This window comes from Crocodylus siamensis, chromosome 14 (genome assembly GCF_052110815.1).
Source record: "Crocodylus siamensis isolate JL-2025a chromosome 14, ASM5211081v1, whole genome shotgun sequence".
Taxonomy (NCBI): Eukaryota; Metazoa; Chordata; order Crocodylia; family Crocodylidae; genus Crocodylus; species Crocodylus siamensis.
The window spans coordinates 27,751,290-27,776,280 of NC_143408.1; the positions used below are offsets into that span (position 1 = coordinate 27,751,290).

Genomic DNA, 24,991 nt, shown 5'->3' on the forward strand with positions numbered 1-24,991 from the left:
GAGCTCCATGGTACGTCGGTCTGTGATCATAACTCAGGCCCAAGCAGCAGCTGTTCCCTGTGCAACTGAATCCAACCTTTTGGGGACAGAGCTGGGACTGCTTGAAGAGCCAGCCTCAGCTGCAGCAGATGATCTACCACTTACTCAGCAAGCTGCTGCCTCCCTTCACCCACACAGGCCTCCCTGCATCACATGGTCTTGGTTTTGAAGTCTGCCCAAGGCAATCTCCCTCCCCAAGCCTGGCAACATGCACAAGAGAACACTTGCACTTAGGGAAGTTTATTTATGTTACTTGGGACTGTACAGTGGAACACAGCATAGGGCAAGGAGACAGTGGTTACTTCTTCAAATAGAAACTGGGCTGCCAGTAGCGATACCAGCAGAAAAACAGAGACTCCATGCCACCCCTTGCAGGGAAAGGGTCCCATTAACCCTTGCTGGTGCAGGTCAAGGCAATATGGTTGGCAAGAACAGAATCAGAAACCCAGACACGTAGATTACAGTTGCATAAGGAAAAATGTAAACAAGTCTCTGCAATAAGGACAGCGACAGACTCCAAGCGTCTTTTGTGTTTACCTCATGGGACATGCCCAGCTGTCCACTTTCAAAAGGTAAAAAAGGGAGCCAGCCCTCAGGCTGCCTAAAGAAAAAGCATGGCTCAAGTGCTCGACAATTCAGCTCCTCCACTCGAGTCAAACAACAATCATTTAGTTAAGCTTGACTTCCGCCTTCCATGTGCTGCTACCCGTCTGAGGTCTGCCCTGCCTCATAGCCTTCTGTCTTCATGTCATTGAGACCCAGCTCCTCATTCTGCTCAAATGTGCGCTCATAGTGCTCCACCTTCAGCTCTGGGTCCTCCTCTGGAGCATACACGTTCTGAGGGTCCAGAAAGAAAGTCCAAGTCAACCACCTTTCCTGCAGCCTGGCTGGTTCCCAAGGCAACAGCACACACTAGGAACTCACTGGGAAATTCAGGAAAGGACCTCAGAACTCAGTGAAGCTTCACTCTTTGAGGGAAAAAAAAAAAAGCAGACTAACCCTTGGCTTTCCCCAATGCTTATACAGCAACCAGGCACTGAACACCCTCCCCCAGACCATGAGGGTGGCTGAACTAACCTATTCTCTCCCCATTCAGCCCCTTCCCAGGCCCTTGGCTGCTAAATAGCAGGGCAGGTTCTGCTGATTATTCTCCGATAAGCAATTAAGGAGACTTCAGGGAATTGCCTTCACAACTGCCCTGCTTACCTGAAGGTAGCTGTTCCCTGCAGGATCATCCATAATGAAGTGAGCCTCTATCCGCCCCTCCATGATCTGGGGAAAACAGAGAACAGCTGTAACGACCACTGCTGGAGGGCTCAGAGGACCCTGGGTGTCCCCCTTTAGGAATGAAGCCTCCATCACAAATCAGGTGCTCATGATCCGTCAGTCAGTCAGTCAGTCACTGACACAGGTACATCCCCGCATCAGGCAGAGAAGGTACTGGAAGGTATTCTGACTGCCTTCACCATTCAACAGACTGTTAGGTGTTCTGGTTGATATTCTGCTCAGGAATATGAATAGTTCTGAAGCAAGACTCATAAATCCCCACCACACAGCCCATTTACAAGGGGACACTGGTGGAAGGTGTCTGGGGAACAGCACCTACATGCCTCAGACTTCAGTTACACGCACTTCATATCTGGAGGAAACTAATGTGAAGCACTTGCTAATTAGGCTGAAAGACACCAACCTGCTGCAGCTTTCGGCCAAACTCCTGCAGCTTCTCCACTTTGCTTGGGGCAGAGCTGTCCCCAAGGGTGAAGGGGTTCCTCTCCACCTGCAACACACACAGGCCAAGTGAAACTAACTTAGGTTTAATAATAAAACATACAGCAATAGCTTGCCTGCTGATTGTGCCCACATTCCCCAGGGCTTTAAACCCTGGTGCAGTCAACAGGGAACAGGAATAGGTGACCAGGAAGGACAGTGCCCTTCTACACCTCTGCCCACAGTATGGTCTTCTAGGCTTATTTTCTGAGACTAACAGCTCAGACCTTTAGATTAGGGCAGGGAAGGCTGCAGGATAGCAGGAGCTATGCTGATCCCTGGCTCTGCCCAGTGAGCCCCAGACAGTGCTACAGGCCCGTTAGCACCAGCTCTCTGGTATCTATGCCGCACAGCTGCGAGCAAAACTTCAATTGCACCCAGTCTCCCCAGTACCCGCTGCTTACCAGGTCTCTGATGTCCTTCAGGAGCCCTTCCAGAGTGGTGAATTTCCCCCCCAGGGCTCCCATTCCCAGCTCAAACTCCAGCTCTGGAATCTCCACACTACATGTCTCAGACTGCAGCAAACAAAAACAAAAACAAAAAAACAAACAAAAAAAAAGAGTGGTGTGTTTAGATATGTTGTGCTAGGGGGTGGGTCTAAAGGGAGGCTACGGACTTGTCCTCTGACACCACAGCAAGCAGATCACAAGTCAGAATAAGACCCAGAAGCCTAGTGCTATGCCTCTTTCTGCCAAATTAGATGCAAGCAAGAACAAGAGGACCCCCAGAGCAGAAAGGGGGCTCTGAAAGGAGACATTACCTTGAGGATGTCTCTCATCATGTCAGAGAGATCAGTGATATGAAGGGTGATCCTGGTGCCCTCTGGTTCTATCGCTCCTCCTGATTTCACCTAAATACAGACTGGCAGTTAGTGAAACAGCATTTAGAGTGCCTTACAAAGGAAAAAAACTTCCTCAGTCCTAGGGTCCCCAGCAGATGGCTTGAGGCAGATTAGTCATGCAACTCCATCTGCTAAGCGACTAGCAGGAGGATGTTTGAACTGCAGGTATTGCCTCAGATGGCTAGCACGAGAACAATGAAGTCCTGCCACCCTTAAATTGTCTGGGAAACAAGACCCCCCTCCCCCAACAGTTTACAAACCTTTCAAGACCCCAGAGGTTTAAAGTCTACACACCCAGAAGTAGCCAGGCCGGGAAGACAAGCAGCTCCCTACCAGAAAGGCACCAAAGCAAGCATCATGCAAGACAAGCTTATGCCCAATTAAATACATGCCACAAAAAGCATCCAATAACCCCAGTGTCCGCAGTCTGCTCTGAAGAGCGGGTGAGGGTCCGAGGTAGAGAAGCAGGCAGGGAAAACAAGTTTGTCCCTGCAGAGAGGGCAGCAAAGGCCCTCTTCCAACTGTCCCAACAAGCAGGGAGACCACACTAGCAGCTCACCTCATTTGTCCTGTGCCCACAAGCCTCACAGTTCGTAGCCATAATGATCACTTCCTTGAAATGTGGAATTTCTGCAGCAGTCAAGGGGAAAAAAAAAAAGGAACAAGATCTTCCCGCATGCCTCAATAGTCCCAGCCCCACGTACCTTGCACAGGAGGATGCAACCTTTGCTCAATAAGAGGGGGGGGCTGATATGTTAAGGCCCAAGGGTGCAAGTCACCAGAGCCAGGAGCAATTTTTACAGGAAGTACCCAATTTGCAGCCTTTGGTTCCAGTTTAAACATTGGATCTATTAGGATTCCTACACCAGCTTCCAAGCCACAAGTGGATCTCCCGGGGGAGGGTCACACTCTGTCACAGGATATCAGATTATATCATTTCTGTAGGGATGTCCTGCAGGAAAAGGAACCCAGCCAACATGCAGAAGAGAATTCCTGAGGCTCTCCATCACAGATCCTGAGAGGGAGGAAGACCTTCCACCTGTACTAGTCGTCTGCTCACCACAAAAGGATACGTACTAGCTTCATATTTGTACTGGCAGGAGCGTTGCATTCAGGACAATTGGTGTTGAACTGCAACACCTAGAATGTAAGGACAAGTGAAACATCTGAGCTGATGCACTGGATGCGTGTCTGGAAGTCACACTTCTCAGAACTAGTTTTTATCTAGATATGCATGGCCCTGATTGCTCTAGTGCGAGGCCTCCTAGTCCAGCAAGCTGGACAACTTTGGGCAATCCTATGCCTTGGCCCACACAACACCATGTGCACTGGGGCATTGCTCAGAGAGTAAGTAGCACACTTAGATCCAGAAAGCCTGTCAGAAAGAAGATCACTCACTTCATTCCTCAGGTCCTCCAAAGCATCAACTGGCTTCTCCTCTGGCTCATCTGCCTGAAACAGCAGAAACCAACAGTGTGCAAACTGCTCCCTGCACTTGATTCTCCAGTCAGGGACTTTCGGGGGAAGCCCGAAGGGGAGGACTTCTGCTACTCAACAACACTCCCCCGACAGACAAAGGAGGGATACACACTTCCCAGCTCCCTCTCACTAGACTGTATTACCTCAAGTCCAAGCATCGCAGCCTGCTGGGGAGTCCTCTTGTAATGAGTGACCACCAGCGCTTCATCTTTCTGCGGTGCATGAGGATTCTCCACAAAGCTGTTACCTGAGGGGTCATCAAGGATCTAAATCGGAAGAAAGGAAGTGTGAGAAACCCCTCTGACTGCCTCCAAAAGAGAAGCAGCTCCATCCCTACCTACCCCAGCTAGTACTTACAAAGGTGAAAGAGGAATCCACCTCCTTCAGCCGCTTTAGCTTGTCAATGAATTCATCTATTTTGTCTGCAACCTCTTGGTCTGTTGCCTGTGAAAGGAATCATCCAAAATGTAGCTCCTGGAGCAACCTGAATCTCCAGACAGTGCTGTCAGGGGCATAAGTCAGAGACCTCTGGATGCCCAGAGCTCAACAGCAAGTAGGCAATGGGCAACAACGATCAAGTTCGTAAAACCAGCGTGACCTATGAGCAGACCTCTGAAGACAGCACTCTCCCTCACGGCATCTTACCCTGCGGACTGGCTGATCCTGCTCCAGGCCAGCTACAGCTCTGTCAAGTATCCCCTCGATAGTGGTAAGAGCTTAAAAGAAGAGAAAAATGTTAAGCATGGCAGCACTGCCTTGCCAATCTGGCTGCCTCGGGCCCAACTGTTCACACTCCTGCCTCACCATGCCCTTTTAGGGTTCTTCCCCACCCTCCCAGATGGAAACAAGCTCCTGTTTGACTGTCACTTCTCTGCCGAGACAACACTATCCACCCACAGATTCGCCATGCGCTTGTCAGCGGACAACTGACCAGTCACCAGATCTCTACAGGCTTGTCTTAAAAGGTGAGGCACAGGCTAAGCTGCAAACCCCACTCTTTCTGCCAGGCATTTCAGGATCTGGTGTTGCTTCAGGCAGACTAGCAGCTGGAAGAGTCGGGGACCACAACAGGAAAAAGCTACAATTTAAAATAGTAAAGCCAAAAATCCAGGCTCCCCACATCTTCAGGCAGCCACCTCCACAAAGCCCCTGCCACGCCATAACCAAACATACTGCGACATCCATACGAGCACAGATCACCTACCCACCTCCCTTCTGTGAAAAAGCAGGGATTTCAAAGTCGAGCTCTGGGATCCTAGCTGTGGCACAGTCGGTCTTCACCACCTCCCTGTTCATGTCCTGAGCGCAACAAGTTAGAGAGATTAAATGCATGCAACAGGACAGGAGTTGTTTACTGCTTCTGTGCAGTCATCGCAGCAAACCTGCTTCTGCAAAATAAACACCCCAACACCATGAGACAACTGTATTTCAGTCCCTGCACTAATCGCTGCAGCACTGCAGGAAGGTGCTGAGATGCATTAGAGCCAACAGGAGCCTCGTGTCTTTTCTCACCCTACCTAGGAGACTAGCCTGAGCACTGGACTGTTTTGTTATGGGAGGGCTTTTAATTTTTTTTTAAAGAAAAAAATCCATGGGACTACTCATGGGGGAAAGGAGGGGTCCCAGAAATGGGCTTTGCACTTGGAGCAGCAGCTCTCAGGACAGCCCCTAAGGAAGCCCACAGAATTGAGGCCCTGGTTCAAACCCGCCTCAGTTTCCCCCTCCCCATCTTGCCTCTGGTTGAACTCCTCTTGCGGACAGCACAACCGCCCCTGGCTTCCAGGCCAAGTTTCCAGGTTCCTTCAAGGGGGAGCTTGGTCCCTCACTGAGGGGAGAGCAGGGAACAGCGCTACAGAGGTTTCGCATTTGTCAGGGCTGGAAGGGACCTCGCAAGATCATCGGGTCCAGCCCCCCGCCCCAGGGCCGGGAAGTCTGCTGGGGTCAGAAGAGATCCCAGCACGATAAGCATCCGAGCCAGCCGTCAGCTCAGCCCAGGCCCCAGCTCTGCCAGTGCTGGCGGAAGCTGCACAGGCTTTGGGCTGTTTGCTGCTCACATGACGCTCGGGGGCATGGTCCTGCACCAGCTTCCAGGACAAGCAGAAAGCCTCCCCTCTGCCGCCTGACTGGACCCGTCCAGGCAGCCTCCCTCCCCGGGGGCTCCGCCGTGGGCCCACCTGCCGGGACCTGAGGGCCAGGGTGTAGCGCACCCCCTGCTCCTGGATGCGCCCAGCCGACTGGATCTCCGTGTTGGCCCAGGCGCAGCTGCCGCACGCGAACGAGCTGACGATGACCTCGCGGAAGAAGGGGATCCTGGTGAGCAGCAGCCGCGTCACCCCCTGCCGGAGCCGCGACAGGGACCAGGACGGGTCAGTCCGCGGGGGCGGGGGCACGAGACAGCACCCCCCCCCCCCAACAAACCCCCCCACCCCAACCCAGGCCGGCCCCCGCCGCTCACGTGGCGGTAGCAGTTCATGCAGAGGGACTCGATCTCCGCCGGCTGCTGCTCGTCGTCCTCGGCGCTGAGCGGCCGGAACACGCCGCCCGCGCCCCCCCCCCGCCCCGCGCACCGGCTCCAGCGCCCCGATGGCCGACATGCCGCCCCGCGCCCACCTCCGCCACGGAACTTCCGGCGCGGGCCCCGCCCCTTTGAAGCATTTTCCTCTTCCTGTGGCCACGTGACGCGGAACTACTCCCACTCAGGCTTCGGGGTCCGCAGCAGGCCGCAGCCTGGCTCCCAGCCCCGCTGGACACCCGTTCGTAGTTTGGCGGGTGCGTCGCGCGCAGGTGCAGGGGGTGATGCTCCCCCGCCCCGCGGCGCCGGCCGGCGCTGCACTTCAAGAGGGACGTGGACAACCTCGAGAGGAGGCCGCTCGCGTGGTGGCAGCCCTGCGAGGATAGGCCGGGGGACCTGCACCTTTTGAGCCTCGCAAGAGAGGGCTGAGGGGGATGCTGCGGCCGTGCGGGCCGGCCTCGGACCGGCTCCAACACAACCGGTTCCTGAAAATCGAAGCATTGTAACTGGGAACCGATTTTCCCGCAGGAAACAGTGTTATAAATGGGGGGGTTGGTTCCTGAACCCAAGCCCGATACCCTGTTTTCACCAAAAAGACCCCAGAACTTTGTACTCGAGCAATTATAGATGAGCAGCATAGCTACGTGAATGTATTTGTGTCGTAAATAGCGATCGTGTGGATTCGGAAGGACTTCTTTGAGGTGACTTTGCTGGACTTTTTGCAGGGCTCCTGGCCGGAGTCTTCTCGGGAGTCCTGGCTGCAGGTTTTTCTGGGGTTTCGTCTGCTGTCTTAAAGCGTCCGGGGAAGTTTGGCCAGATGTTGTGCAGGGAGATGGGCGACGCAGCAAACGGGGCATCGGCTCAAGCGTCGTAAAGCCGAACCCGACGTCAGGTGCTCTCCCCTACCTTGGGGGCCTTCAAGAGGAGACTGGAGAAGCAGCTGGCTGGGGTCGTCCGACCCCCGCGCTCTTTCCTGCTGGGGGGCGGGGGATCGGACTCGATGACCTACTGAGGTCCCTTCCGACCCCATGAATCTATGTGCGAGGACATGGGCGCCCTCACGTTGTGCACCACAGGCACGTTGGCTTTCCAGAGTAGATTAACACAGAGCTGGCAACCGTACCAGGTAGCCTCACTTGGGTGAGTAAGGGTTACAGAACTGGACCGTCTAGCTAAACCTCTATGTACAAATATATAATGTGTAGATACAGATCATTCTAGATGAGGTCATTGTTAATTTCTGCCTACTTCTCGTAGAGGCACACCGCGTGGTTTCCGGAGGACCGCAACACCAAAGGTTTGTGGGATCATTCCAGCAACGTTGCGTGGTCAAATAAAGTCATGGATTGCTTGACTAGCTTGGCAACTGGAGAGAAAGATCTGTATTTCTCTGGTGTGGGGAACGGCAGGAATGGCCTATTATTGGTACAGCTATCGAAATCACTGCTGTTGGAGTCCAACGCAGTGCAGTCAGGCATGATTTTTATTTCATCCCACCATGGTTTAAGCACTCATGCGCATGCACACACACTCCTGCACACACCGATACAGCAGGTTTCACTCAAAGTCACTGCTCTTCTCATTTAAGCTCTGGGAAATATCCTTCCACAGGCTGTCGAGCCTGATGTGCAAGTCCTCAATAGGTGCCAAGCTGTCCTGAAACTCCTCTGCGGACGGAGAGGGTGAAGACAGCTTGAACGTCAAGTCTTCTGTCTCCCGGGCAATGGTTCTGGTGAAGTCTTCTATCTGGAGGAACGTGTCCCTTCTGAACTCTTCGACTCTCATCTGCACTTCCCGGGCCAGGCCCTCCACGTAAGGCTCTGCCACCCAGCGAGGGTCTGTGGGCGAGCTAGCAAAGGGCTCTCTCAGGTCACCGGGGTAAAGACTCAGCTGCTCTTTGAGGTGATTGAGGTTCCTTTGGATCTTCTGGTGGAGACCCCTGGCATTCTGGGTCAGCTTCTCAGAGAGCTCCTGGATGTACTGATCAACTTTCTCTGAGCTGGCTTTGGTGTGTGGCACCACGTTCCTATGGAGCTCTTCCAGGTTGCGGTGGATCTCGGCGATGAGCTTGTCTGCAAACGGATGGAAGATTTCCTTCACTTGATCGGTATGGAAGGCTATTTTATTGGCATACTGGGCAACGAACCTCTGAACCTCGTCCGTGCCCTCCAGGAGCTGCGCCTTCAGGTCTTGACTGGGGGTGAGGTGCTGGCGAAGCTCCCTGGCTTTCAGTGACACCTGGTCCAGGAGCTCTGCTGTGAATGGCTGCAGCTGAAAACGAAGCATCTCCAGGTTCTTGCCGATCCTCTGGTGCACATCATCCACGTAAGGAGACAGTTTCATCCTCAGGCCTTCCAGCTCCTTCCTGATGAGCCTTCGCAGCCCATCGGAGTCTTGATAGAGCTGGGGCTGGAGTCCCCCACTGAACGGAGCCAGTTTCTCAAGGAAATTTCCCATGTAGCTGCCCCTTTCCTGGATACTTTCCTTCAGGTTTCTGTATGGAAAAAACAGACACATACTCCTAAAGGTCAGATCCCTGATTCCTTATCCTGTCCCTGTGTCACTTGCCTGTAGAAGGGGCTGGGTGCCTGCATGGACTGAGCTCTTGGGGTACTTGTGCACCTGTCACAAATAAATCCACCCACTTGGAAGTGGGTGGGCTGTGGCAGGTTAGTGCCTGCGATGTATTTAACCCAAAAAAACCACTGTACTCACTTGGTGTCTCTGCCCAGCTTCGTGCTCTGGGTGTGCTCCATGCTGTCCTTGTCACGCGTGAGCTGGATGTGGTAATCCCAGAGCCCGTTCGCCGCCGGTTCGGCCTGAGAAGCTGCAGGGGTGGAACAAGAGCATTCAGAGCAGCCTGGGAGGAGCCTTGGTAAACTTGACTGCCTAGCAGGACGCAGGGAGGCCAAACAGAGACATGGGGGACATCTCCCTGGAAAAAAATCCCAAAGCTAGGACCTACTTTTGGGCCGATGGCACTCAGTCTACCACTGTCATTATGGTATGTTCCCCTGAGGGCTCTGAGGGAGCTTCTGTACCCTGACAAGTCCCTGAGAAATCCCCTCTCTGAGATGACGTTGCCTTCAGGATGGGCTCCAGGGGCTTAACATCTCTGCCGATCCATCCCAGTGCAATGCCTCTCTGGGGGTGGGTATCATTAACCAAGGGATCTGGGGAGGAGTAACAGCCAGGCCCCGGCTCCAGAAACAGAGGAGCAGCAAGATTGAAGTGCAGCAACGAGCTCAGAGCAACTGCATCTCGGGTGATGCAGATTTGCAAATGAACAGAAAAAGGGCCACATCACTGTGGAAACTGCCCCAGGTGGGGAGGAGCGGGGTCATCTCACCTGGCAGCCTAACAGCCCCTCTCACCAAGCTGCCTCCTCATGCCCTGGCCTGTCCAGAGCGATGCAGTTAGCCTCTGCACGGCATTTACAAAGAAGAACGCCCACCTGACAAACTGGCCAGGACCACAGCCAGGAGCGCGGCGTCCAGAGACGTGGTCCGTCTGGTCATTGCTGGGGACACTGCAGGAGGAGGAGAGTTAGTGAAGGTCCTGCCACGGCCCAGACCTCACCTCCACTTTCTGGACTCACAGGGGAGGGCTCGGGGTCATTTTCAGCTCCTAAATTAGGTCCCTCTTTCTGCCCAGATCTGTTTCAGGTGTGGACTGAAGCTGCCTCGGTGGCCTGGACTTGGATACACACCTGGCATCCCCCCAGCCTCGAGAGGCAGTACAGTCATCAGTTTAAAATTATCCGGGGTGTTCAGCTCTGCTTGCAAGGAGATTCCCCTGAGAGCAGCCTGGGAGGGCGGGCAGGAGCTCCCTGGGGAAACCCACTTTAACAAGTCCTTCCCCTACCTCGCGAGGCACTCAGAAGCCCTGATTCAGGCCCATTACCAAACTTCTTCATGAGCTGCCGGTGCACGTTCAGGCTCCCGGGGAAACACAGACACAAGCACTTTGCCCGGCAGAGGCACCTTCGTCCAGGGCTCTCAAAGTGCTTTGCCATCCAAGTAGCGCAGCGTCGCAAGTCAGCGCTGCACAGACTGGGGTGGGTAGCCCAGTTACGCCCTCTGGGAGCTAGAGGCCTAGGCTCGCAGAGGAGCTGTGACCGAGAGGGTGCCAGAGAACGGATCCTTCGCTGGGACCCTTTGCTCCCTGAGGCTGCAGTGCCAGCCCCGAGCCCCAAGGCCACCTTCCCAGACCAGGGACCTGAACTCATGAGTCCTGCTCACATTCCTCTGCTTTAGCTCTCCTGGAGCCACTGCAGAACAACAGTGCGGCACCTCCCACACCTTACCTGGCTCCTGTTCCCTGCTGCTCCTCTGTGCTGCAGCCCCAGCATGCTGCCCGCTTTATATGCGCTGCATCAGCCGAAGGCAGAGGCGCTCAGGTCATCGGCTCTCCCACGCGCGCTGCAGAGCCAGTCAGTTTGGACCTCACACCATGTAAATACAACGTGGAGGTTCGCTCAGGATGACGTGGGTGCCCAGGTGCAGCCCGTTCACTTACCTCCCCGGCCCCCCCCCAGCTGAGGTCCACCTTGCCCATCCAGTCGCTCCCATCTCTCGCAACCCGCAAACTTAACCCTTTGCCCGGAGCAGGAGCTGTGCTTCTGTGGCCCCCTGAGCATCCTCTGCGCAAGCGAGCTAAAAATACTGGTGCGCTTAGACAGGCAAGGCCAGTAGCCCAGTGCAGGTCTTGACCCTGCTCGGCTCGGCGGATAAGGGGCTTGCTGGACGGCAATAACGGAGGCTTTGCTGTTTGCTCTGCCAGCAGGTGACGCAGGACTCGGGGCCGACCTTTGCACCCCAGTCTCGTGCAGCAGAATAAACAGCACGCTCTGTTGACACAGCTCGGACGGGCGTTCGCCAGCCCCGCAGTGGGTGGGGAGCTGTTGTCCTGTGCAAAGCCCCGGGAGAGACTCTCTGCATGGCCGAGGGAGAGGAGGCAGGGAAGGGCAGGTCTTTAGGGCTGGCTATGGCCTCTTCAGCGATGTTCCCCTCCAGCCGTGGGGGGGTTGAGGCTATTAGGATTTTATCACCTCCGTGCCCCAGGCAAGACCCAGGCCTCACTGCACCGGTCACCGTGCAAGTGGTGGGGGCGGCCTTGCTTGTTATAACATTCATTTCCAGGGGATGAGCCAGCCATGGCACGCGGCAGCAAAGCAAGAACCTACAGCGTTTCCCCCACTTGGGCCATTTCAGAGGGGTGCACGGGACCCTGGTGCTGGAACTGCGGGCTCAGTGCCCAGCTCCTGCCCCAGGCAGGTGGAGCGGGAAGACACCTGACAGGGCCAGATGCAGATACAGGCCCAGGGGACATGACATGAGCCAAGCTGTGGGCAGGCGACGCTGGCGGGGAAGCTCAGGGCTGCTCAGAGGCACAGAGGGTGCTGGTGCATTAGGGCAGAGCTGCCCGGGCTTGCTGTGGGGTGGGGAGGGCAGTTGTGTCTATGCTGAGGGCACCCGCGGCGTTGTAGGGGGCTGCTCACAGGCCGGGGGCTGAATCTGACTTGGGAGAAGCCCCAAGTTGAGGGGAGCAAGCACAGCAACAACCGGAGGATGGCATCCCCTTGTCCCAGGAATGGACCCGCAGGCAGCTGCCATCCCACCCATGTCCCCAGCGCCTTTCCTGGAAGCCCGTGGCACAGCACGGCATGGCACAGCGAGCTGTGTTTCAGCCTGTTCCTGGTGATAAGGGCTGTTTGTGTGCAGATCGGTGGCGGGTGACAGTCCATGTCTCTGGCAAAGTCCAGATGGGTGGATGGGCAGGCTGAAGCGCCAAGCCATCAGCAGGCCTCCTCCAAGGCCAGAGTTCAGCTCCCGCCCCTGAGCCAGGCAAACACCAGGTTGCAGAGGGCAAGGATGCTCACGTCCTGTTTGCTTCCCTGCCTGACCCCTGACCGCCGCCGTCTGGTCTGCATTGCCCTGCAGTGGAAAGCGCGCTCCCCCCACTCAGATCTGCTCCCGCGCGGGGTCGTGAGAGCTCCTTTGCTTCCCACTGGTGTCTGGCCACCGTGGCACTCGCACCCAGCCTGCCCGCTCGCCCGCAGCGCCTCATTCCCACGTGAATCGGGCTGGCGGGAGGAGGCCTGGACGGCCCGGGTCACGCGGTGTCCGTAGAACGGGAGCGGCCTGGCTAGGCCTAGCAGGGCGGCTCCACGGCCTGAGCGGTCCGGCAAGGGGGCAGAGGGACGTGGGAGCGTGCACCAGCGCAGCACGCGCCTGAGCATGGCTCACGTGTACAAACCCAAGCCAGCTCAGGACGAGGCATGGCTTGCAGAGGAGCTGCAGCCCTGGGGGCTCTGCGGACCTGGGGCCTGCCAGCCTGGGGCGATGGTGCCCTATCCGCCTCCTGAGCACAGCGCCAGGGCCATTTGCTCCAAGGGCCTCGCTGAGAACCAGGGCTGCCCCCTGAGAGGAGGGGAGCAAAGGTGGCAGAAGTGCCCTCCACCTCCCCGGACAGGTCCCCAGCTCGCACCTGCTGGGGACCTTTGCAGCCCCCCGGGGCCCTGGACTGAGCTCTGCCCTGCCGGGGAGCGTCCAAGGCCCAGCTGATGCAAGGCGGCAGATCCGCATGGACTTCACGGAGCAACACGGCTCTACACCCAGGGCAGGCCTATGGCTGTCGGGGCTTGGAGATCTCCCAGCAGTGGCTGGGGGGGCGGAGGCTGCTGCTTTTAAGTCCCCACGGATTTAAATGCCCCTGGCGGGGTCTGGGCCCGGACCCTGCAGCAGGGGCTGGGGCCAGGCCTCCCAGGCTTCCCCCCTGAATAGAGCGACTGCTTGGGAGACCGCTGCCCTCCCATCCCAGAGACGGCCTGACCCACGGCTCCCCCCAGCACAGCCCGTCCCCCTTGTGCCCTCAAAGGGTGGGGGAAAGAAGACAGGGAGACCATGGGCAACCTTGCTAACCCCCCCTGCGCCAGCCTACTCCATCCCCCCGCAGCCCTGGGGACCCCCTGCAGGATGGGGACTTATCTCCCAACTGGGCTGAGAGACCAGACGGAGACGGCACGTTGCTGCGGTGCAGTTTTATTTCTGCCGCTGCAGTGAGTGCAGCATTTGGGCAGGAATGAAGTGCAGTGGGGACAGGCAGACGGGCAGCTCCCTCTCCCCATGGGGCTGCCGCGGGGCCACACGGACGCCCCTCATTGCTCATCCTGGGGTGAGCTCTCCATCTGCTTGAGGCTGCTGAGGAAGGAGGAGATCTGCTGGCGCATATCCCTCTCCAGGAAGGCGAGGTGGTCCTCTGCGCTGCTCGTGTCGGACCCCAGCTTCTGCCGCAGCTCCTCCAGCTTCTGCACCAGCTTCTGGTTGAAGGCCTCCCCGTGGGGCGCGACGCGCTGGCGGAAGTCCTCGATGGCACGGTCCATGCGCTCGCCCAGGCCCTCCAGCGTCTGGCGCAGGCTCTCGCTGTCGCCCTGCAGCTTCTCCCGCAGCTCCTCGGCGAAGGGGCTCAGCTGGCCCCGCAGCTCCTCAGTGCCCTGGGCCAGCTGGGCCTGCAGCTCCTCCACCGCCTTCTGCATCTGGAAGGAGAGGCCCTCAACCTGGTGGGCCAGCTTGTCCTGTGCGTCCTGGGCGTAGGGAGCCAGGCTCTTCTGCAGCTCAGCCACGGTCTGGTCCACCTTGACCTGGAGATTTTCAGTCAGGGAGGTCAGCTGGTCCTTCATGCCCTTCACCTTGCTGTTGATCTGCTCCTGCAGCTGGTCGGCGTAGGGGGCCAGGGCGGCTTGGATGTTGCCTGCATTGTCCTGCAGCTTCTGGGCGTAGGGGGCCAGGCTCTGGCGCAGCTCCTCTGCGTTCTGGTCCACGTGGCCGCGCAGCTGCTCGGCGTAGGGCACCAGCTTCTGCTGCAGCTCCTGGATGTTACGGGTGATCTGCTGGTGCACGTTGTCAGCGTAGGGCAACAGCTTGGCCCGCAGCTCCTCCAGCTCCTGGCGGATCTGCACCTTCAGCTTCTCCGAGTCCTGGCTCAGCTGGGCCTGCAGCTCGGCGGTGAAGGGGATCAGCTTCTGCAGGTCGGCCATGTAGGTCTGCACGTTCTGGAAGTTGTCCTGCAGGAGGGAGCTGTGGGCGGAGAGCGGGCACGGTCACCACGCGGCTCCTCCAACCCCCGACTCCCGCAGCCCCCGGGACCCTGGAGCCGGCGTGAGCCCTCCTCCCCCAGCAGAAAGCAGAGGTCTGTTCTCTGCCCCCAGCCCCGTCTCCGGCAGCGTTCACCGCCTGCACTCACTTGATTTGCTTGCTGAGCTCGGACTGCTGGATCCGGTCCGCCGTCTCCTGTGCGCTGTTCCTCATGTTGGTGAAGTAGCTCCAGACCACGCTGGCCACCTGCTGCGGGTCCAGCTCCGCATCCAGCTCCGCGTGGCTGCCTGCAGAGGCCACGAGGATGCTGAGATGCTGCCTCCCTCACCTCCCGTGCACCCACGTCCCCTGCAGGGATCAGGGCAGACTGGGGACCAGGGGTGCTTCATGCCACCCCCTGCCGCGCATAGCCTGGCCTCCCTGCCTCTAGCTCTAGCCCCCATCAGAGGTCGGCACTGAGCCCCCACGGAGGCTGTGCCCGAGCCCCGCGGGGCCCTACAGAGCTGGGGACGGGGCGGCTGAGCGGGACACCCTCACTCACCAGCAACGGCGAGGAGCGCCAGGGCGAGGGCGAGGGTCTTCAGAGACATCCTGAGCAGCTGCAGTTTGCGAGTGGTTGGAGAAGGGAGGAGTCCTGCATGGAGGAGATGAGTGTCAGCCAGTCTCCATGCAGCCAAGCTGCCCCCCACCGCCCTCCCACATCACACCATCATTTCCACCCACAGGAGCTCCCCACCATGCCCTGGGCACGGCCAAGCCCATTGCACCAGCACCAGCCCCGGGCAGAGCCCCCAGCTGCCCTTGTCCTGGCAGCGGCCCCGTGGCCTGCGGCCCAGGCACCATCGATCGAGGGCGCGCTGCCAGTACAGCCGCCTGCCGCGCTCCCAGCCCCTTACCTGCACTGCTGCTCGTGGGCTGCCCACTGTGCCTGGCCGCCTGGTATTTATGCCCCGAGAGCAGCCCTGCCGGGCTCCACGCAGGGCTTGGACTTTAGCAGAGACGCGACGTGGAAGTGCCTGACGTGCACGAGGGCGTCGTTATCCGCCTGAGAACGATGCCGGAGATAGCACGGGCGGGAGGGAGGCAGGAAGGGAGACGGCAGCCCAGGGGGTACGGGCAGGGGCCAAGGGCAACCAGGGCCAGGAGACGGGGCTCGAGTCAGCTGGGGTGCGGCAGAGACTCTGCATGGGACGGGGTGGGCAGAGCTGGGGGGCTGCGGGGCGCCTTGCCTCTGCGCCCCAACGCCAGAGCCAAGGGGGCAGAAGGGGCCTGGGCTGCCCAGCCCGTGCGGGAGGCAGGACGGCACCGCAGACGGGCAGACAGCCCTGCTGCGCGCCGCGCTGGCCAAGGGGAGCAGCATGGCTGCCAGATACTCCCCGCAGCCCTGGAGCAGGGACACGGGGCTGGCTGGGCCTGCCCAGGACTCCTGGGTTCCTCCCCTCGCCCCAGCATTTCCCCTATTGCTATGCCTTGGTTTCCCCATCCTGTAACACGGGCAGGATAACAGTGCCCTCCCTGCCAAGCACGTTGGGACACAGGGGCCGAAGCAGGCCAATGCAAGGCTACTGGGGCCAGCTGTGCCACGGCCCTGCACCCCGGGTGGGAGCCACGATTCCCAGGCAAGGTACAGGGCACTGGCCGTGGCAGGATCCGTCCCTAACACCCCAGACCTGTGCCGCGCAGGGCAGGAAGCCTGTCCGGGCCCTCGCTCGGAGCCTGTGCGGCAGCCGGGCCAGCTCCCTCCAGGCCCGCGCGCCCCAGGAGCGAAGGCAGTGCCCAGCTGCAGCGTCACCCGCGGGGCTGAGCCCACGCCACCCACAATCAATGGCCAGCAGCAACGCCCGTGGCCGGAGCGCCCGGGGCAAGGTGCCCACGCCAGCCTCGTGCCTGGCCCGGCTGGAGGCGCAGCACCGCGCACTGCCGGGAGGGTGAGCGGGTTGGGCACAGGGTGCCCCTGGCGTGGCGCCCGGCCGGGGTGGTGTGTTTGTGTGTCTTGGTTGCACGTGGGCCGGGAGCTCCCCAGGACCGGGGCTGCCAGGGCCGCGTTATGCAACCAGGGCCTGCGGGCATGTGCCAACGGGGACCCATGTTCCTCAAAGCCTCCCGGCTCCGGCACCTCGGCTTGGGGGGTTCAGGCCTTTCTCGCGCCCGGCGGGTCAGACGCGGCCCCCTTTTCCCCACACAGCAGACGGCTGCACCCGGGACGGGTCAGTAGCGCCCGTATCGTGTCCCTTGTCCCAGAGCCACCGCCCGCGAGGTGCCAGGTGCTGCACGCTGCAGCTCAGCCAACAAGGGGTGCTGCAAGCGCCCGCAGGCCCTGCCACCGCTGCCCCAGCCTGGGGGACTCCGCTCTTGCCTCGGGGGCTGTTGACAGCTCAGCTCCTGAGCACTGCAAGTGCACGTGGCAGAGGGATCTGCCCCCAGGGCCCCGGCAGAGCCCCCCACGCACCCGGCCCTGCCCCTTGAGCCTCATTCCTGGCAAAGCCTGGCCCGTTTGCCCCCCACCCCCAGCACAGGCTCAGCACCCTGCTCGCAGCACATGGCGACGCAGGGCCGAGGGCGAGCGGCAGGCGCTGTCCGAGCAGGAGGGCAGAGGGCAGCGCGCCAGGATCAGCCCACCCACAGCCTTGGCCCCGGGTCGCAGGGGATTTCTCAACTCCCCGCCGACGCCCCGCTCCCCAGCAAATCTGGTGCCACCGATGCAAGCTGGGAAGGCCACCGGCCGGCCGAGCCAGTTCCTGAACTTTGCCCCAGCGCCCGACCAGCTGCATCCCAGCGGGGTATATAACTGGCCAGGCTGGGGCCAGGACCAGGGAGCAGAGCGGAGGAAGCCACGCCAGCAGGTACGGCCAGGCGGCCGCGGGGGTGGACCTGCCGCTGCCCATCTGTGCCGGGGTGGGAGGCTGCGGGGAGCTGGTCTGTTTGCAAATGCCCCATCCAAGGGTCCCGGGCGGGTGCAGGCAGGGCAAGTGCCTCGGGCAGGCCCTGGGCTCTCACCCCGCTGTGCTGTCTCCCCAGCCTGCACCATGAGGGCCCCGGTCGTGCTCGCTCTCCTCGCCGTGGCGCTCCTCGCCGCCCTCGCACGTAAGAGCTGGGGCTGGGAGGGCCACGGGCAGAGGGGGTGGGGGCAGCACCCGGGCAGGGCAGGGCATCCCGCACTGCACCGGGCCTGTGCTTGCAGGGGCGCAGGACGAGTCGGAGGACACGGTCCAGGCCAAGATGGAGACCTACGTGCAGCAGGCGACTCAGAGAATCAAGGACACCTTGGCCTCGCTTGACGTGACCAGGCTGGCGCAGCAGAGCAGGTGCGTTGGGGGCCAGGCAGGGCCATGCCGCGGGCACCTGCCCCTCGCAGCCCTCATCCCCCTCTTGGCCTCCCCTCTCCAGGCAGTGGGCGTCGGAGCACCTGGACACCCTCCAGAGCTACTTGGAGCAGCTGAAGAGGACGTTCACGGAGCCGCAGACCAGCTAGGGAGCCCCGGGTCCACTGTGCCACCTGGGCCGAGGGCACGGAGCCCTGCGCCCACCCCACGGCACGGCCTCCATGGGGGCAGCCGCGCACGCGACTCCCACGGGCCAGGAAAGCTGGGACCCGCCAAGGGTGGGGGGGAGGGGGGTGTTTTCAGCTCTGAGTAAAGCAAGGGCTCGACCTTTGTCACTTCTTGCAATAAAAGGCTGTCCCGTGGCACCATTTTGCTGGAGCCCGTGTGTGCATGTATTTGTGCATATGTGCACACGTCTGTGTGCATGTGTGTCTGCGTGTGCTAGGTGCAGTGCACACGAGGACACAGGATGCTGAGCGTGTGCTGGCCGGGAGCCCCGCTCTGTGACCCATGCAAGGCCCAACCCAGTTCTCAGACTCACGGGGCCCCAGGCCTCTACACTGTCATGCTTGGCACCCTCTTTGGAGCCCCCCGCGCTGGGGGCATCACCCCCACTGCACCAGGCTGCACTCCCCGCTCCCACCTCAGGCTGCCCGGGAGGTGACGGGGGCCCGGGACTCAGGACACCCCTGGCAGCGGGTTGTGGGCGCGGAGGCTGCGCGGCCGAGCTGAGCTGAGCCAGGCGCCGGACAGGCCCCGCTCTGCAGCCGCGAGAGGAGCGGAGCCAGGCAGGGGTCTCAGGGGCCCCCAGCCGCGGCGGCTGCAGGAAGGAGGTCCCGGGCAGCGTGGGCACAGCCAGGCACGGACGCGGTGCAGCAGCTCCCACGCTCCATCCCCTGGCTCTGACACGGGCACGAAGCCCAGTGCTGCGTCCCTCCGCCCCTCTGGCCACGCACAGCCCCGCTCCTGCCCCCCAGGGATGCACCAGAAACACTGATAACTTAAAGCAGGTTTATTGGACAAAGCCACTGCCCGGGGCAGGAGCAGACGGCCCCCAGGGCAGGGCAGGGCACGGGCCCGGGGCTCAGGACAGGTTCTTGCGGGCCTCCTGGAGGAGGCCGATGATGCGGGTCTTGAGGCTGTCGGTGTAGGGCGTGACGCGCTCCCTGAAGTCCTGCAACAGGGGCGTGACCTTCTCGCGCAGGCTGCTGAGGTGCTGGACGGCCTGGGCCTGGAGGTCGGCGGCCTGGGGGAAGCCCTTCTCGCGCAGCTCCTGCAGCTTCTGGGTCAGCTTCTGGTGCAGCTCCTCGCTGTAGGGCGTCAGGTTCTTGCGCAGCTTGTCCACGTGCCCACGCAGCCGGTCCCGCGCCTCCTCCGCCAGCGGGGACAGCTGCTGCTGCAGCTGCTCCACCCTCTCCCTCGACATCTCCTTCAGCTCGGACGCCATGGGCTCCAGCTTCTTCCAGGACAGCTCCAGCTCGGCCCCCCACTGCTGTGCGAACTGCTCCAGGGCGGGCTGCAACTTCTGCCGCACCTTGTCCAGGTCCTGCGCCACCTCGTGCCGCAGGCTCTCCATCTCCTTGTCCCACGTCTTCCGCACCTCATCGTAGTAAGGGGCCAGGTCCTCCTTCAGCTGCACTACCTTCGAGTTCAGAGAGCCCAGGGTGTCGGCCACCTTCAGGCTGGGGGGGAAGGATGGCACCAGGTTACAAGCTGCTGGGGATGCCCCCATGCGCCCACCTAAGCCCCCCAGCCCGGGGATCAGGAGGCTGCTCCCAGCAGCGTGTGGCTCTGCGCCCCCCAGGACCTCCCCAGCCCCCGCAGTCAGGCACTCACTCCATTTGCTTGGCCATCGCTGAGGCATCGAACTGGGCCACGAGTTCCTCGCTACCGGATTTGAGGGCCTCCATGTAGACATTCATCACGTCATTGAAGCGGTCCAGGTATGTCTGGGGTTCATCGTGCTGCCAGAAGTACCGAGCCTGGGTCCCTGCGTGGTGGGGGAAGAAAGCAAAGGGCTCAGGACGTGCCCGGCAGCTTCCCCCACAGCACTCAGCCCCAACCCCGGGCTCGAGGGGGGATGCCTGCCCGCACCAGCCTGGGCTTGCAGGAGGCTCCTGAAGCCCCCGGGGCAGGACCCCACGGGCCGGCCCTGCCCGGTATCGCACCCAGGCTGCACGGGACTCTGTGCTCCGGGGCTGCCCCACGCTGGGTTGGGGCTCACCTGTGAGGAACACCAGGGCGAGGGTCACCACAATCGTTCTCATCCTCGGCTGCGTCTCGGGCTGCAAAAGGCAATAGGTTTTCCTGGGTGAGCACCTAGGACTCTGCTCCAGCCCACCTGGAGCCTGGCCGGGGCCAAGGGCAGACGGGAGCAGATGCCCAACTGGGGCTGCCCTCTCTACCGACGGAGGTGCCCTGGCAGCTGCGATGCCCCCACCCCACCGTCCTGCTGAGCTGCTGGCAGTCCAAGGGCTGCTGCTCCTTCAGCTGCAGGCGATCCCAACGCTGCAGCTGATTTTATTTTCGGGTGGGCTGAAGGCAGCTCCGTCTCCCACAGCAAGAGCGAGGAGAGCAGGCAGCCGTGGGTGCAGATGCCCCGGGGTCTCCCCTCGCTCGTGGGCAGAGGCGAGCAATGGGCTGAGCCTCCGGGGTAGAGATTGTGCCCTGGCACCACTGGGGGCTGTGCCCAAGATCCAAGGGGACCTTGGCCGGAGCAGATGCAAGGGAAGGATGGGGTCAGGGTCTCACCAGTTGTCCCTGCTGCTGTTGCTGCTCCCACGGCTCTGCGAGGCTCCCGCTTCCCCCGGCTGCTATTTATGGTGCAGGGGGCAGCGCTCAGCGAGATAAGCGGAGCCGCAGCCCAAGGAACCCTCCCAAGTCCTGACGATGTGGCACGGAGAGTTCAAGGATCGAGCCGCCTCCCCGCGGGCCAAGGAGCAGCGCCTGGCAGGAGAGCTGGAACAAACAGGAGCGGGGCAGGGGGAGGGGGCCCAGCCCAGCCTGTTTGCACTCAGGGTGACCCCGATTCTCCTGCCAGCCCCGGGCTTCAATGCGAGCGGGGGGCTGGGTTTGCATCCTCGGACACTTGACACCACGAGGCCACGCTCTGAACCACGGCTCTGGGCCATGCCCTGCCCAGTGCTCAAGTCTCCCTGCAAGGCACCGTGGCCAGCTGCATGCTCCTTCCCAACACGTGCCGAGTCTCCCCCCAGGCTGGCAGCACCCGGCAGCCAGGCCTCGCTCCTTCCACCGTGCCGCTTGGGTCCGGGCCAGGGCCAGGTGCTGCGAGCCAGCCAGCGGAGGATGGGCAGGCGCCTGGAGCAGCCGCTCTGTCCACCTTCCCTCTGCCCGCGGTGCCCAGGCCAGGGAAGAACTGTCCTGGTCCCTGCAGGGCAGGACGCTGCCAAGGGAACTGCCCCCTCCACCGCTGCTCGTCTGGGGCTGGGGGCCACCCCTTAGGCATCTCCCCGCAATCGTCTCCATCAAGCCTTGCCCCAGGATGGGCGGTCACCGAGGAGACACTGGGAAGGCCCCAGGCCACAGGCGCTGCCCAGCTTAGCAGAGCAAGGGAACAGGGAAGCCTGGCAGGCCAGGAGCGCGGTGGCCTGGGCTGGGGTGGCTCAGGGAGCTGCCACTGACCACGGCCGCAGCAGCTCTCACCCCAGGGCAGGGAGATGAGGGAGAGAAGCCAGGAAGAGCTGTGGGAGCAGGCACTGCACTATCCCCCGGACCTGCTGCCCCTGGGGGCTGCGGAGGCTGGGAAGACGGTGCCCGGCCATGCTGCCCGCGCCTGCAGGGCTCCTTCCCAAGAAGCAGGTACCGACTTTGGGCAGAAGGCAACAATCTGAGCTGCCTCCACGCAGGCACCGAGGGCCTGCTCCCCAGCGTACAAGACTTGGTCTCGCACGGGAAGTCTGTTCTGTGCAAAGAGGGAGCAGAAGGGACGTCAAGCCCCCGCTTCTTCCCCAGCCAGCGCCTTCCAGCACTTGCCTGGCTTGCAGCATCCTGGCCGTGCTGAGCTCGTGTGGTGCCGCGCTCGCCTTCTGCTGGGCCTGGCAGAGAAGGGGGGCACTTGCCAGTTTTGGGGGGCTCAGATGAACCACAGAGAGCAGCCTGGGATGTGCGGCGGGTGCAAGCAGCCCACAGCAGCCCCATATAGGCTAATCTGCCCGACTTCAGGCTGGCAGGGCCAAACGCCCCTCTACGCAGGCACTGAGCAGCAATGCAGACAAGAGACCATGTAAGATCATAATCATGGTTTTATTTGTCATGATCCCACTGTCCAACTAAGTTACTAGTTGCAAGTGACCCACAAAAAAAAATGGACTAAAGGTTTACTGAAACGCCTGTTCTGTTCCGTTCGGTTTTAGTCCAACGTAAATGAAGAAGAAAAATACTTCTGACATTTCCAAAAAAACAGAAATAATAGCAAAGTATATTAATATACATTCAACATATACTGCGCGTATTGATCACTACAATACAAAGCCATGATAAAAAAAAAAAAAAAAAAAGTGTGATACTGCGAAATGGCACGGTTCGGCGAGTCCCTGCTTCCCGGCTGGATGGTCACCGCGAGGCGCTCTCCACTCTCCCAGAAATACAGTGTCATGTAAACAAAAGGAGAACAAACCAAAAGGTACAGAGCGATGGCAAAAAGGCTCGCAGCGTTTCTCGGTACCTCCCCGCTGGGCGCCGGCAGGCCCCTGCCCACCCCCTACGTGTCCCTGGTGTAGGGAGCGCAACTGTACAGCTGTGCACGGACGGAGACGGTGGCGCCGGGCTGGGGCAGGGCGCTGCCCGAGAGGCCTGGTCCCCACGGGCGCCAGCCTCTCCTCTCCCGAGCGCGGGTCCGCTCCTCACTGTTCCCGCAGGGCGGGACGGCGACTGCAGCCCACTCCCCTTGGCCACGCCGGTCTCACACTTCCTTCTGTGCAAATTCAGGAGGGCTGCATTGATTTTTCCCTTCCTCAAACAAAAGTCACTCGCAGGAATTTTCAGCTGTAGCTTGTAAAAGGTCCAAAGGCAACAATGACACAAAATACTCCCCGTGCCCCCCCCGCTGCTGGAGGGGGCTTTGGTTACTATCCGTCCAAGAAAGAAAAGGGAACAACCAAGAAGAGCTCTCTGCACGCCTGAAACTGTCTACAGGAGAACACCACGTCCGCCACGGGAGGAAAACCAGTCACAAGTACAATGTTGTTGAAAGGGAATAAAATACTTTGAACAAAAGGTGCAAGTCACAATTCAAATAGAACAGAATCTAGTTAAAAATTTCTCTCAAACAAATTCCTTTTGCCTTTTTATTAACAATAACAACAACAACAATAATAATAATAATAATAAAACAACAACATTTACCAAAAAAACCCTACGTGATCAGGAGGAGAAGCTCACGGAGCAAAAAGAAACCACCTGTCTTCTCTGTGCTAAACGGAAAAGAACTGGAAGGCTGCACGTGGGCTCGAGAGGAAGAGGTATAAAAAGGGGGGAAAGAAACGGTCCTTCCAGCACGAGGACAGAAAAACGAAACGAAAGCGAACGAAGGAGACAAAGCATATTGCACCACCGCTGGGTGTTCTTCCATCTGCTGGCTCAGCGCGCGGGGAAGGCTGGCGCTGCGTGGAGGGAGATGGCACCAGTCTTGCAGCAGGGCAGCTCCAGGCCCCGCTACCGTTTGGGACCAAGGAGATGCACGTGGAGCGCTGCCCCGGCCGCCCGCGGGACGTTCTGTGCAACGTGGCGTCCGCCGGACCCCTGGGAGGACCAACGCAGCGGCGGCTCGGCGCTGGGGAGCTGCGCTTATTGCTCTCCAACAGACACAGCTCCCAAAGGCCTCCCTGCCCCTTTCCCCTCGGGGCCGGCTCCAGCCCAGCCTCTCCCCCCCCCGCTCCTGGGAAAAGGCAGCGTCCGACGGGGCTGACAGCAGAGTCGGGTGCAGGGAGGGCCTGGCTCCGTGTCCACGAGCACCTGGCCCCTCGCAGCCCTCCGAACCAAGCACAAAGCTCCAGCTCCCGGGATCCCTGCGTGGAGCTTGCTGGCGCTCTCCGTGACGGCTGGAGTGACAGGCAGACGTGGCAAATCAAAGAAACCGAAGGGAGGACACACGGAGGGACCGGACCAGCTGCGAGGAAGGGAGCCACGATATTTCAGTTGGGCAGAAATACGATGGCGATTTGGCGCGACACTGCTAGATACTGTTGGTTTAAAATGGACCTTTTCATTTCAAAGCTGTACACAAGACCTGGGGCGGGGAGAGACGGAGGCACGTTAACAGCGGTGCCCAGCGTGGCCTGTCAGACTGTCCTGTTGGCCCCCCAGCTCCCGCCCTGGCCCGCTGCGCACGGGCCACGGTCCCCACACCTCACGGCAGCGACCGGAGACTGCCGCCCACCGCACCGACTGCAGGGCCTGGTTCTCCCCGGTCTGGTGCCCGGCTCCCCCCAGAGCGCATCCAGCAGCTACTGGAAGTCACGGGCCACAGGCGAGGGCTGCTGTCAGCTGGAGGCCTGGCCGACAAGCTTTGCAACGACCCCTGCTTTGGGCACCGTGCCTGGGACCGACCCAGCCGGACAAGGTGCACGGAGGACACTCAGGACATCTCCAGCCTACAAGGTGGTCGCTCGCGGAGGCAGAAGACGGAGCGCTCTGGAGCAGTCGCACGGATGGGGAAAAACCAGACACACCAAGGATGATACTCACTCCCTCTTCTGCGTTACACCCCAGCCTGCTCCATCCCGAAGGGCACCTCGGGGTGCTTGTAGCTCAGCAGCACGTCTGTGATACAGGTCGACGGATAACAAGAGGTGTTTAAATGCTGGCTGCCATCAGCTAGATTTGGGTGCTCTTCATCTTCCAAACCTTCCCCGCAGTCTGCAAGAGCACAGAGCAATGTCAGGGTTGGTGGGGAAGGCGGGGAACCTGGAACGCT

At 60.3% G+C, this 24,991-nt stretch overlaps 6 protein-coding genes across 10 annotated transcripts in view; 1 reads left to right on the forward strand and 5 right to left on the reverse strand.

Moving 5' to 3' along the window:
- Positions 1-263: 263 nt before the first annotated feature.
- ZPR1 (ZPR1 zinc finger) lies at positions 264-7,668 on the reverse strand. The gene is made up of 15 exons (XM_090026931.1): positions 7,648-7,668; positions 6,582-6,791; positions 6,301-6,462; positions 5,335-5,425; positions 4,772-4,842; positions 4,484-4,570; positions 4,270-4,392; positions 4,046-4,099; positions 3,721-3,787; positions 3,207-3,277; positions 2,567-2,656; positions 2,211-2,321; positions 1,730-1,816; positions 1,246-1,311; positions 264-876 (listed from the first exon to the last, which is right to left on the reverse strand). Exons 1-15 carry the CDS (start codon positions 7,666-7,668, stop codon positions 742-744), a joined length of 1,446 nt encoding a protein of 481 aa, XP_089883057.1. The 3' UTR covers positions 264-741.
- Positions 7,669-8,103: 435 nt separating this feature from the next.
- Positions 8,104-11,270, reverse strand: APOA5 (apolipoprotein A5). The gene is made up of 4 exons (XM_090026862.1): positions 10,945-11,270; positions 10,093-10,167; positions 9,354-9,465; positions 8,104-9,132 (listed from the first exon to the last, which is right to left on the reverse strand). Exons 2-4 carry the CDS (start codon positions 10,154-10,156, stop codon positions 8,196-8,198), a joined length of 1,113 nt encoding a protein of 370 aa, XP_089882988.1. The 5' UTR covers positions 10,157-10,167; positions 10,945-11,270; the 3' UTR covers positions 8,104-8,195.
- Positions 11,271-13,232: 1,962 nt separating this feature from the next.
- APOA4 (apolipoprotein A4) lies at positions 13,233-16,232 on the reverse strand. The gene is made up of 4 exons (XM_090026863.1): positions 15,631-16,232; positions 15,276-15,368; positions 14,883-15,021; positions 13,233-14,716 (listed from the first exon to the last, which is right to left on the reverse strand). The coding sequence occupies exons 2-4, from the start codon at positions 15,322-15,324 to the stop codon at positions 13,798-13,800; spliced, it is 1,107 nt and encodes a 368-aa protein (XP_089882989.1). The 5' UTR covers positions 15,325-15,368; positions 15,631-16,232; the 3' UTR covers positions 13,233-13,797.
- Positions 16,233-17,453: 1,221 nt separating this feature from the next.
- Positions 17,454-18,435, forward strand: APOC3 (apolipoprotein C3). The gene is made up of 4 exons (XM_090026866.1): positions 17,454-17,577; positions 17,753-17,818; positions 17,916-18,039; positions 18,122-18,435. The coding sequence occupies exons 2-4, from the start codon at positions 17,761-17,763 to the stop codon at positions 18,204-18,206; spliced, it is 267 nt and encodes an 88-aa protein (XP_089882992.1). The 5' UTR covers positions 17,454-17,577; positions 17,753-17,760; the 3' UTR covers positions 18,207-18,435.
- Positions 18,436-19,054: 619 nt separating this feature from the next.
- APOA1 (apolipoprotein A1) lies at positions 19,055-20,956 on the reverse strand. The gene is made up of 4 exons (XM_090026864.1): positions 20,809-20,956; positions 20,282-20,342; positions 19,894-20,047; positions 19,055-19,739 (listed from the first exon to the last, which is right to left on the reverse strand). Exons 2-4 carry the CDS (start codon positions 20,322-20,324, stop codon positions 19,142-19,144), a joined length of 795 nt encoding a protein of 264 aa, XP_089882990.1. The 5' UTR covers positions 20,325-20,342; positions 20,809-20,956; the 3' UTR covers positions 19,055-19,141.
- Positions 20,957-22,301: 1,345 nt separating this feature from the next.
- Positions 22,302-24,991, reverse strand: part of SIK3 (SIK family kinase 3) — a 129,972-nt gene continuing 127,282 nt past the window's right edge. For 4 of the 5 annotated variants that reach the window (XM_090026859.1, XM_090026860.1, XM_090026858.1 and 1 more), the window contains 2 exons: positions 24,763-24,933; positions 22,302-24,304 (listed from right to left, as the gene is read on the reverse strand). In XM_090026859.1, the coding sequence (XP_089882985.1) occupies positions 24,776-24,933 (158 nt within the window). In that variant the 3' untranslated portion in view covers positions 22,302-24,304; positions 24,763-24,775. The remainder of the gene's footprint in view (positions 24,305-24,762; positions 24,934-24,991) is intronic. The other variant, XM_090026857.1, reaches the window with a different exon arrangement.